At 44.1% G+C, this 12097-nt stretch overlaps 1 protein-coding gene across 1 annotated transcript in view; it reads right to left on the bottom strand.

The window, feature by feature from the left end:
* Positions 1–12097, bottom strand: part of usp54b (ubiquitin specific peptidase 54b) — a 67802-nt gene that overhangs the window by 24366 nt on the left and 31339 nt on the right. Inside the window, exons 4-7 of the mRNA XM_008300407.1 lie at positions 4425–4559; positions 3054–3167; positions 2854–2936; positions 1203–1308 (exon numbers count right to left, since the gene is read on the bottom strand). Coding sequence (XP_008298629.1) covers positions 1203–1308; positions 2854–2936; positions 3054–3167; positions 4425–4559 — 438 coding nt within the window. The remainder of the gene's footprint in view (positions 1–1202; positions 1309–2853; positions 2937–3053; positions 3168–4424; positions 4560–12097) is intronic.

Raw genomic sequence — 12097 nt, 5'->3', positions numbered from 1 at the left:
AGAGGATTCATTGTTTATTGATTCTAATCTGCATATCTCACCTCTTGCTTATTGTGAAATTGTTTTTCATGGCTGCTAAGCGACATTTCTAACCCGTGTCCACTCCGCTGCTGTGTTCTGAAAAAGCATCAATCCAGATCACAATTCAAATAAACCACTTTAGGTTAACAATCCCACCAAAACACCAGCAGCAGCAGCAGTAAGTGGTTCTTCCTCCATCTAGTGCAGCAGATTTATCGTTTCTCACCTGTTGTGTAATCTGTGGGGAGACTTGCTGGTTAAAGCACTTTGTGCCGCGCTCTAAATTCACCGTAAGAGTCCGACAGACCCAACGCTCTCAAAGCTTTTTGTTTTCCCCTGTTAGTGAAATAGGAAAGCAGTAAAATATCTGAAACCACCTTCGAGTAATTAAATTCGCTTTAGTTTATATCTGACCGCGTTTCCAATAGTCTCTCCAGAAAGTTTGGCGTCAAGCAAACATCTTCACACTCTCCTATCTTCAATCTGGCACCTATTATATCTTCCAGCAGCCTCATGCCCATCTAAATACCATCACTTTGTTTGAGCAAAGCCCAAGGTGGTATTAACAAAAGATCAGCGCCGCGAGTGATGGAAGATAAACAGAAGGCAGGTTGTGCGTCTCCCGCAGGCCCGAGCACGGTGTCGACGTTTGGACTGAGAATAAGGAGGGGAGGAGGGAGGCTCGGCTCGACCCAGAGAGGAGGCTCTTTGTGCGGGGACGCATTGGCAGAGCGGGGCCAAGCTGGATCTATTGAACGGCAGCGCTTTCCCATGTGGCAGCAGCACGAACCCGCAGAACAAAAGGAGTCACAAACATTCCTCTGTTCGCCTCCACATCTCCTCCTGCGTCTGACCACGCAGTAGATAAATAACACGGGTTTCAGATGATGAGCGACGTAGCTTTTACTGTAAAGGAGGTCGACACAGACGAGTGAGAAAACGCTCGGGGTGATAGAAAGTGAAGAGGGAAGCGGAGGGAAGGAGGAAATGCAAATGAGCTGCCGATTATGTAACACAGACCCGCCAAGAAAGCAGAGGGGGGGAGACAAAAAAAAAAGAGAGCAAGAAATGATGAAACTAAAAGGGGTAGCAGTTCAGATTACATCCCCCGAATGTGAGTTTGATGATTATATTAAGGAACGTACGGACAATATCAAGTAAAACACATTCAAATGTCTCACGGGGCAGTTGCGCAGGTCTCCCATGTTGCTGGCGTTGCGGAGCAGCTCTCCAAACATGTCCGGTGTTGGTTTCTCTCTGCACTCGAGCATCCTCACTGCTTGGTTACTGCAGCATCAAACACAAAAAAACAACACAGTGAGAGGATGCATCCAAGAAAGCTTTAGTAAGAAGAAAACAACCCAAATTTAACTTTAAACTCGTCTGTTTTCTCGCTCCGGATGCTTTGTGATGATCAACAAACTGTCGGATTCAAAAGGTTCTCGACGAATGTTCAGCCAGAAACCAAACAAACAAAGTCGAGTTCGCGCAACGTCTACGCCGACTCTGTCCTGCGGGGCTTTTCTCTCATCTGCCTTAATAAAGAAAACAACAAAAAGCAAAAAAGAAAAGAAGAACAAATCTAGATTATACAGCCAGGAAGGGGGGAAAAAAAGCTGTCAGCAAACGTCTTAATCCTGTCGGGCTGATGGCGACCTCTGACCCTCCTGGTGCCATCGAGGTAAAAGACGGTTTGGTGCTAAAGAGGAAGCTACGATCAACCTGAAAAAGCTTCACTACTTGTGGAAGAAAACTGCCTTTTTTTGTGGAGACAATATCCTTCAGTGAGGCTTAAAGCAATGACACTTTGGTACTAAGCTGCGTTTATCCCTTTTAAGTACAATTGTCCTCTGAAGGACAAACTCAAATATACGTTATTATTCTCTGTGAATACAAAATGAATCAGCGTCGGGCTCCGCACCATGTTTGGGATTACACGTGCAAAGCAGCAGCGTTGTTTAGTTTTGTTTTTTCCTGGTTTCTTCTATTAGCCCGAAACGAACCCTCCTTTGTCCTCCGACCTCTGGCTCGCCCTCTGCTCCAGACATCAGGAAACGGGAAAACACGACCGTTGACTTGAACCAGATGTTTGTCTTCTCGCTGCCCTCTGATTATCTTACTCATGTTGACTTTTTGCATATTTGGCTACGTGGTCGGCAAACAACGAGCTCCACTAAAGGGGTAAAAATAACTTGGCAGCGCTAGCAGGCACAAACACAGCGCGGTGGCACCTCCATGCCCCCACAACTACCCTGACGTAGTGTGTTTATTTGTACTTTTGCCCCTTTTCATTCATGCCTCGATTTCCTCTGCTGTGTTTCCAAAAAGAATAAAAAACTGGGGGTATATATCCTCTTATTTCCTTCTCGTTCGGTCTTTCCGGCCCACTGTTCCACTTATAGATTTATGTCGCCCCCTGGGTCTCCTGAATCAAACCCCTGATTGATTACTTCCCCCCGTTCCTTATTTCATTGACTGGGTTTTTATGTAACAGCACACGGTTTCCCCTCCGACCGCCTCACGCGTGTGGATTTACCTGCTTTCTAACATCCACCTTTACGAGGTAAAGGGGAGGCTTTATGCGCAAGCTCACCTGCTCTTGCATATGCATGACCGTCCACGTGCTCGTGTGTGTGTGTGTGTGTGTGTGTGTGCACGTTCATGTGTGTGATTGTGCTTCAGCGTTCAGCAGGGACCCGTGCAGGGAAGCAGAGAACACGCTGTACCTTCCTTTACTGCCACCCAGCCACAGCTTGCTGCCAGATTTACTGCAGTGTGTGTGTGTGTGTGTGTGAGTGTGTGATGTGTGTGTAGGTGTGTGTCTGGTCTTACCAGAGGGATGTAGTGGAGATGTAATGAACCATCTGAATGAAAGGCAGGGGGTCTGATGTGGCTCCACAGCTGTTACACACACACTGCAAAACGACAAGAAACGCACCGTGAGACTCGTCGCGGGACGTCGCGAGCTTTTCTTTTGTTGCCGTCGTTGTTGTTGTTGCATGCAGCAGTCGGCCGGAGGGAAGACGTCCTACCTGTTCGAACAGAGTCATGGCAAACTTCTGGTGCGGGATGCAGTGCTTGGCCGTGCAGATGTCCTCTCGGCTCTCGGCGCTGATGTGGAAGTGGATGCGCATCAGGAGGTTCTCCTGACGGCGGCAGAGACATCGGTTAACGTGTGTGTGTGCGCTTGTTTACGTTACATACATACAGTATACAGTGTGTGTGTGTGTGTGTGGATGTGTGTGTGTGTGGATGTGTGTGTGTGTGTGAGCGTTCCTCTCTGTTGGTGCTTCTTGTTAATCTGACCGTGGGAGCAGCATCTATATTTCATAAGAAGCCAACGGATTCCCTGACTGAACACATTTACTGCCAATCGATCAGACAGCGCCTCGCAGGCACACACACATACGAAACACACACAAACACACACAAACACACACACACACTGGGGAGGTCTTTAAGGCAAGAAAGAAAGAAAGAAAGACTGAAGGGAGGACGAGGACATTACAGAGCGGCTAAAAGCATCTTTATCATCAGATAAGAATAAACATGTTTGTGTCTGAGGCACATAAAACTCTATTTTAAGAGCTTCTATCCTGAAATATTACACTTTTAATTCTTGTAAATGTCACATTAGATGTTCTCAAACCTGATCAGTCGCCCATTTTTTTAAAAAAACAACTCATTTTAGCCTCTTAATGATTCATTAATGGGTTCAAAATGACACTGAGCCCTACTTTACAGCATAAAGTCAATCCGGCCACATATAGATGCAGCCTGGCTCTTCTTTTAACTACATTTCTCGAGCAAAACCTCTACGAGCTTCTTTCTCTGTGCATAAAACACACAAAAACCAAGAGATTGAAGCTCAATCTGCAACTTAAAAGTGTCGCTCAATTAGTTATGTTTAACGTCTGGTCAATGAGATGAAAAAAAGTTAGTCAAATATTAAATTTATGTTGGTGGAAGCAGCAAATTCTCACAGTTTGAGAAACGCCTACATGATAGATGTTGGTCTAATCAAATCTTTACTGTCATTTAAAGGACTGGAAGCGAGTTGCGACGTTTGCAGAAACTGCCGCAAAGATGCGTCGGGGGTGAATAATGTGCAGTTTAAACGGTGTGCTCTGGTAAATATAGACTCTCAGGTCACTGTGTTGCTTTCTTTCTATCGGATGTAGCGGTGGGGGGAAGGAAGAACAAGGAATCCCTCACAACAGCAGCAGCAGCCTCACAAGTCGAGCATTAGACTAAAAGAAAAAAGATTTCTTTGAAGCCGCTGCCTCCCCTGAAGCTTCCTGACTGCAGTGGAGACGTGGGAGTTCCTCAGACTCTCCGTCAGACCGGCCCGTGGGCATCCCCCCCCGCCTCGCCTCGACCGTTTGAGCGTGTCTCAGACTCACAAAGCACTCGGCGGCGTCGTCCATGATGCCCAGCTGGAAGCGTTGCTCGTCCTGGAAGGTCTTGGCCAGGGCGCTGCGCAGGGCATCGGACGGCAGGACGCGCTCGCTGCTGAACTGGAACTGAGCGAAGATACTCTGCAGACAGAAACGTATAGAAACCCATGAATTTTTAATCGCACTGCTGCAAATAAACGCTCGTCTTGAAAGTTCCCTGCATTGTCTGAGTGGGTTTGTTTTTATTGTGGGTGTTTTCACAGAGTGGAACAAAAAAAAAAGCACAGCTGTCCTGTAGATGTTCCGTCAAATGACCCATAAAACAAAACCAGCGAAACTAACTCGTCGGCTTGTCAGGAACCAACAAACCCTTCCGACCGGACGACAACAAACGCGGCGGTCGAGGCTCGCAGCGCAGCCGGCCTCGATATCACAGCGTATCAATAATAGATGGCGTTTGTAGTGCACTTTTCTCCGACAAAAACAGCTCCGAGAGTGCTTTGTAGCGGCAAAAGAGGAACTGTTGCAGGAGGGCTCGGCGAGGAAGCTAGGCCACTGAAGTGTGTTTCGAGGGCAACGTTCGGAGTGTGAAAAGGAGGAGCAGGGGTTTCAGAGAGGACTGTTTACATCCTGATCCCCACGTTCAGCCGGTTACCTGCTCCTTTGTTTTATTTCCTGTCTTTAGGAGATCATCTCGACTGAAACCTGAATCTCATTCAGTCGAATAAATATCAAACTGTCTCCTGAACGTGGTCACAACATGCAAATTAATACTTTTTTTCCCCTCTGTGATTCTATTAAATATTATCTGTAATTTTAAAAAAATGGGATTTTTTTTTTTTTTTTAAACAGATGTTTTTTCCCTAAACTACATCAAAAATCTGGAAAATAATTATATTTTTGTTGATTTAAATACAATTTTAAAAAGGTAACTTTGGAGTAAAACATTGCAAAAGAGTGAAATATCATTTGTAAAAATAACTAATAAATAATATCGATATTTGAACGCGACACAACCTGTTTTTTTAAGGTTAAGATGTAAATAAAAAATCAATAAAATAACACTTTAAAGTTTACAATTTTTCAATACTTGATACACCTTAATACATGAATAATTTATTTTAATTTATTTTAATATTCTTTTTTTTTCCTATTATTATTTTATTTCCTTTTTTTTGGTCGTTATTAATTTTGTTGATGATGCGAATGTGGTTCCCCTGTTCTTTATTCTTAAAGAAAACATCAAATATCTCTGCAAGAATATTTTTTTTGCTGATTTAAACACACTTAAAACGACCAAACAATGTTAAAGAATGAATTTCAGAACCTCAGACGTATTTCCTAAAGAGTTCTGCTCCTCCAGGTGAGGAGTCATTCATCTAAACTATGTAGTAATATGAAGTTAAATTACTATTTTTCTCCACATTATACGAGACAAATAATAATCAGCACTTACACCTAAAGTTTCTTGACATCTTGAAGCAACAAATTAGACAAATTCCACCAAATGAGAAGCAGTAAAAAACCACAAACGCTCAAAATTTGCTGCTTAATTTTAAAAGCAATAACTGCAAAATACATCCGGCTGACAGAGTGGTGCTACTTTTTTATATACATATGATCAGAACTTAGTGGAAACTCTGCATAAAGCAACATTCAGATTTTGCATTTCCCCCAAAAATCATGGATAAAATCAAGCAAACAGCTGGATTATGAGCGCTTTGATGCAGACGCAGTTCTAAACAGCAGATTAAAGTTATTAAAATGACACATCTGGAGGAGTTTTGTGCACTTTTTGTCTTATTACTGTTGTAAATAGTGGCTGCAGAAATAGAAGCAGTGCGAGTAGAGAATAGCAAACAGCAGAACCAGACAGCAGTTACTGGTTAATTTGAGCTTCAGATGCAGTGATTGAAGTCTAAAAATGGCTCAAACCAGCGTTTGGGTTCATGCAGAGGCAGGGAGAGCCAGTTCTGAGCGAGGCCGGCCGGCCGGACGGAGCACAGATAAAAGCACGGACGACTCTTCTCCAGATTGCCAACGGATAAAAATGACCCAATTTTTTGTTGGTAAGAAGAAAAAAAAAAGAGGAAACAACTATTTTTGACCAGCACTAAAACAGCCCAAAACGGAAATAAACACACGGTGGCTCCGGAGCTGTGGTTGGTGCTCGGCTGGTTCGGCGTCCCAGCGGTAATTCAATCACTGATTAGACGGCTGAGCTGCAAACCAGCAGGTGCTCTGTGTCCCGGGGACCGAGGAGGAGAAAAAAAATATTAAGTGAAAGATATTCCAACACAGTCACAGTTCATCAGTGCCCATCTGTCGTCTGTTTGTGTCCACGCTGGTTCCATTTTTTGTTTGGCAGACAGAAGTGTAAAATCAATAGCCTCGGCACAAATGTAAATACGTCTTTGACACCAGCAAGTATTCCCATTTTGTAGGTGTTTTTCCATCAAATATTGATTAACCCGCTGAACCCCAAAACCCTCCGGCGGCTCTGAGAGGCACACTGTCCGCACAAAATAGCCAAAATTGCACCGTTTATCCGAGCCAGGAGCCGTGGAAACCGAGAGGACGGTTGGATTTTGGACGTCCTGGTGGTTCTTGAACTAATCATCAGTGGTGATATTGTTTATAAATCGCTGTATTGTATATGTGTCCTTTACTAATTTGCTAAATATGAACTGTTTTCTCCAACTAGAAGTTAAAAAAATCTGCACTGCTTGATGCAACGAGCGACTCGGGTGCAACCAACAATCCCAAGACTAGAACCTTTCGGAAGAACTGCAGGTTAAAGCAAATTAAAAATATAAATAAAGAGTCAGCATTGGATTTTTCCAGTGTGTCTGACATCTTAGGTTCCAAGATATCAAGATGTTGAACTCTCATTTTTACTTTTCTTTATGAATCATGGCATTATTAATGCCCCACTGCACAGAGGACATGTTTGAGTCCTTCTAGTCGTGGTGGTGTTGCTTCCATAGAGCTGCAGGACTTGAAAAATGAACCCACAGTGAGTAAAAATGCAACAGCAGCAAGAAAAACAGCCAGAAACTTTCCATGCAGGTAAAGTTTAAATGATAAATGTGTGAAAAACTAAATGTTTGCTCACTTATATTGTATAATCAGCTTTGTATACGGTCACTGCAGTCAGATGTAAAGTAAAAAAAAAGGACTGTAACTGACATAAAAGGTCATTTGGGTCCATTTAGACCTGATGTAGTGAACATATGGACGAGCAGGTGAAGCTTCAGGGCTGATCTGAGAACTGTACGATAACGTTTCTACAACATCAGAATCAACTTTTGACTCCTAAAATAAACAAGAGCGGAGCTGAAGCCGACAATTATGACAATCAGTTAATTGCTTGAGTCATTTTTTTAAAAATCCAAATCAATCTTAAGCAGCTTTATGGTGATGGAATGATTTCTTCTGCTCCTCGTCTGACGTTTGGTTTGAACAAAACCACCAGTTTTATGAAAATGCGGCTTTTTCACCATGTGGTAAACTAAACAAACAAAAAAAAAGTTCTCGCCCTAAATACGAGGTTTGACTTTATAAAAACCTGAAATTAATGACAAAACAATAAACGCTGCAACGTCCAGATGCTGCAGGTTTGTGATTAAGATGAAGAACAGAGTTGATGCTGCAGCAGACCCGTACGGCTTAACGTCAGCTAGCAGTGACTGTGGACTGTTGGGAGGTGATTTACCCTCATAATGATGGTCGGTTCTGTGCAGGAGGCGTTTTTATTAGCGTGATCACACCTGTAATAAACAGGTTATTACTGGTAACTAGCAGCAGCTCAGTAACAAGTTAACTTTACTTTAATCAACTTGAAGTGAATGATCGCTTTCCATCCATTTTCCACCTCCGTCCTCGTGACTTCAGCTCAATTAATTACAAGATTAGAGATTATTTTATTTTATTTGCTGCAGAAAAGCGCTGAAGATTCTGACACCATGACTGATTCCAGGTTTCATCATTCAGATGAGTTTTCCATCATTATTATTAATGTAGTACGAAATTGCATTATACACAGAATTAAAGGCGTCTTAAAAAGTCATAAATGTAACTGAGTGAACTTTGCAAAAACTCTTCAGTTTCCAAAGCAAATGAGTAACAAATATACATATATATATATATATATATATATATAAGCGCTGGAGACAGAGACTCGATAATCCGACCCTTAACAATCCAAAACCTTGCTATCCGACAGGTTTTTATGAAAACTAGAAGGACCTCATGAAAAACAGCCTTAACATACCGACAGCCTTGGATTCCGACTCTGACATGTTTATGTCACCAATCAGGATAACGGCGTATTATCTGACTGAACAATGCGACAGTCATGACTCAATAATCCGACACTAAATGTAAAACCTTCTTTTATGTCGGATTGTCAAGACGGAGGTCGAAATACAAGGAGGGCTTGATGCTGGAAGGCTCATTAGTTGTTAATATTCATTGTTATAGTTGTTATAATAACTAGTGTGTTGTTAGAACACTACACATCGCTGGATTTCATGCATAACTTACTGGTGCTATTGTGCACATTCCGGCCACTTCCACCCCGGGGCAGCGCTCTGACGGGGTGGAAGTGTCCAGAACACACAGGCAGTACTTGGCTGCTGATGCTAGTTTAGTTAGCGCTCACACTTCTGTTTCCACCATCGGTGGCGGCGGGGGAGTGGCAGATACGCTCCACCGTTACCATCCATGTTTACTTCCATAAACACTGAGCACGCTCGCTGCGTGTGACGTCGTCGTGTCCTCTTCTGCGCATGCGGGACACTTTTGGGTCGTATGAAGTTCACACAGCAGATCACATACAAGTCGTGTTTAACTGGAAATGTGAAGGAAGTCACAAAGAAATCCTCATTGAGCATCAAGTCCTGCAGTGTGAACGTAGCCAATCTGTGGGATTGTTCAGTCAGATAATACGCCGTCATCCTGATTGGTGACATTAAATGTCATGTCGGAGTCAGAATCCAAGGCTGTCGCTATGTTAAGGCTGTTTTTATGGGTTCTGATCGTTTTTCCTAAAAACCTGTCGGATAGCAGGTTTAGGATTGTTAAGGGTCAATTTTTGAGTTCCTGTTTTATTTCAAAAACTGAGCTGTTAAACCCTGTAGACGTCCCATCCTCCACCAGACACCGAACCACAACTCCACCTGAGCCGCCAACTTTGTCACCAAACGTTTGACTCGAGTCCACAATAAGTCAACGTGGGCTGAACTCGGTCAACTTAACCCGCGCCCACCTTAACGTGGAGCCTCTCGTCGTGTTGTTTGTTAATCTCAGGTGACATTGTGGAGGGAGGCGGTTAAACCAAGATGGCTGTGACGGCGAGGAGGGAACACGCCATGAAACAACGAGGGGAAAAGGTGATGCAGTCCAGCTAACGGGCAGGAGAGTGTGAGCGTGAGAGAGAGAGAAAAAAAGGAAATAGAGAAAGAGAGAAGAGGAAAAAGGGAAAGTGAGAGCAGAGTACAGTGTGTGTGTTATGGTGGCTGTGCTGACTGCAGCAATGCGCCAAGGAGAATGGAGGGGGAATATACCCTACAGAGAGAGGGAGGGAGGAGAGGGAGGAGAGGGGGAGGGATGAGTAAGAGAGGGAGGGAGGTGTGTGTGTGTGTGTGTGTGTGTGTGTGTGTGTGTGTGTGTATGGTCCAAGTGTGAAGACAGGAGCAATCGACACCAACTCCCACATTCATTCATCTTTCTCCATCCTTTTCTCCCATTTTCTCCTCCTTCCTTCTTCTTCTTCTTCTTCTTCTTCTCCAGCTCATTGCAGCTTCTTCTTCTTCCTGTGTGTGTGTGTGTGTGTGTGTGTGTGTGTGTGTGTGTGTGTGTGTGTGTTCAGGTATCTGCATCCGAGAGTGTTTTTGCCGCTGAGAGAGAGATAAAGTGTTGCAGTGATTTCTGGAGGGACGGCCTCTTGAACCCGTGTTTGCAGATAAAGAAAATAAAGAACCAATAATCACCGTTCATCTGCTCGGTTCCCCTAAAATTTTAACGCGCCGTTAAAAGTTCATTTGCGTTGTTCGTTCGCGCACTTTTCCCGTGCGTTGCCGTGGGGACTGCAGCTACAAACAGAGCGGAGGAACAACGTCTGCTCGTTGGCAGGACGCTTAATGAAAACTGACAGGAAAATGTAAACGCTTAACGTGGTGACAATACCTTTGATTTGTGCGCCCACAGCACACGCACACGCACACACACACACACACACACACACACACGCTCTCGTGCGTAGCATCTCGACGTGGCGAGGAGGATTTGCGAGCATCTCGAGGTGCATGTGTGTAGCAGCCCGGCGTGTTCGGCATGCAAGTAAAGATTTGTGTGTGTGTGTGTGTGTGTGTGTGTGTGTGTGTGTGTAGCATCCCAGCGTGGGCTCTGCTAGCTCAGCGCTTTCAGTCAGCCAATTAATTACAGAGAAGCGCTGGAGACAGAGCAGCGTGTAGAACACACACATCGACACACACACACACTCTACTACACCGCAGCACATTACACACAACGCTTCCCTTCGCTCAGACACATATTTGTCATCATTGATGCAACAAATGGCTGCAACAGGGCTGCACGAGGCTGCTTCGCTACGACGCTACAGACCCGCGTCTCCTGTTTGGCTACTTTCAGCAGCCATCCGGCCGACAACCGCGACGGAAAAAAGCTTTTGAACGCATCGTTTCTAAGCACTCGGAGGACTCTGCGGAGGAAGACGAGTCAGAAAAATGCGGCGTTAAGAGCAAAAGTGCTGCATTCGAGTGCGTAAAAGTGAACAAGCGTTTAGAACAAAGGTGCTAATTGTGTGGAAGAGCAGCGTCAAATAAAAACACAGAAGAGAAATATTAAGAATGACACGAGTTGAAGTGATCTCTGCAAGGAAATGGTTCGGAACAGATGCTTAAATATCAAAATCAAATGAGAAAGAAGGACGAGAACGAAGACAAATGCAGATCTGGACCTACCAGCTTGCATTTGAAGGCCTCCGCCAGCCAATTAAGTCACAACTTCCCGTGTCCTTGTCCGTTAATAGCTTTCATCATTGCTTCAGACGAATCCTAAAACATTGACGCTTCACTCACGTTTCCAACCTCGCAGCACAAAGGATCCGAGATTAATGTCACCTATTCTGTATCCAGATGTGAGACATGATCACAGTCCGTCCTTCTCTTCCAGATTCGTGTCCTTTAATAAAAGACCAGAGACGTGTTTTCACAGAACATCATGAGGCATCAGTGACCTTTGACCTTTCACATGAAAAAGTGTCATCGCTTCGTTATCTCCTCCGACCAGACACTTGTGTGAAATCTTTGTCCTAATTAGTGCATGAACTCGTTAGTTTTGGCAAAAACAAAACATGTTTTCTGAGATCACGGTGACTTCTGACCGACGACTTCTGATCCCTCAGAGGAAAATTTGAAGAAATTCAAGATTCGACGCAGACAAACTGAAAACACGACGACTTGAGCGAAGCTGGAGGCATAAACATGAAGAACATACGGTAAGAACTGAACATAGATCTTAATGATGGTTGGACAGTTGAGCTGAGAGATGCTGAACATCACTGAGTGTTCACATGGAGCAGCTTTAACACCGTCAGCACCGCAGTGCAGGTTTGGTTTCTCCTCATCGCAAATAATGAAAGACAAGAGCAGCAT

The sequence above is a fragment of the Stegastes partitus genome, unplaced genomic scaffold, assembly GCF_000690725.1.
Source record: "Stegastes partitus isolate 25-593 unplaced genomic scaffold, Stegastes_partitus-1.0.2 Scaffold1536, whole genome shotgun sequence".
In the NCBI taxonomy this organism is placed as follows: Eukaryota; Metazoa; Chordata; class Actinopteri; family Pomacentridae; genus Stegastes; species Stegastes partitus.
The sequence above is the reverse complement of the archived record's forward strand: the minus strand, read 5'-3'. Positions and strand labels throughout refer to the sequence as shown.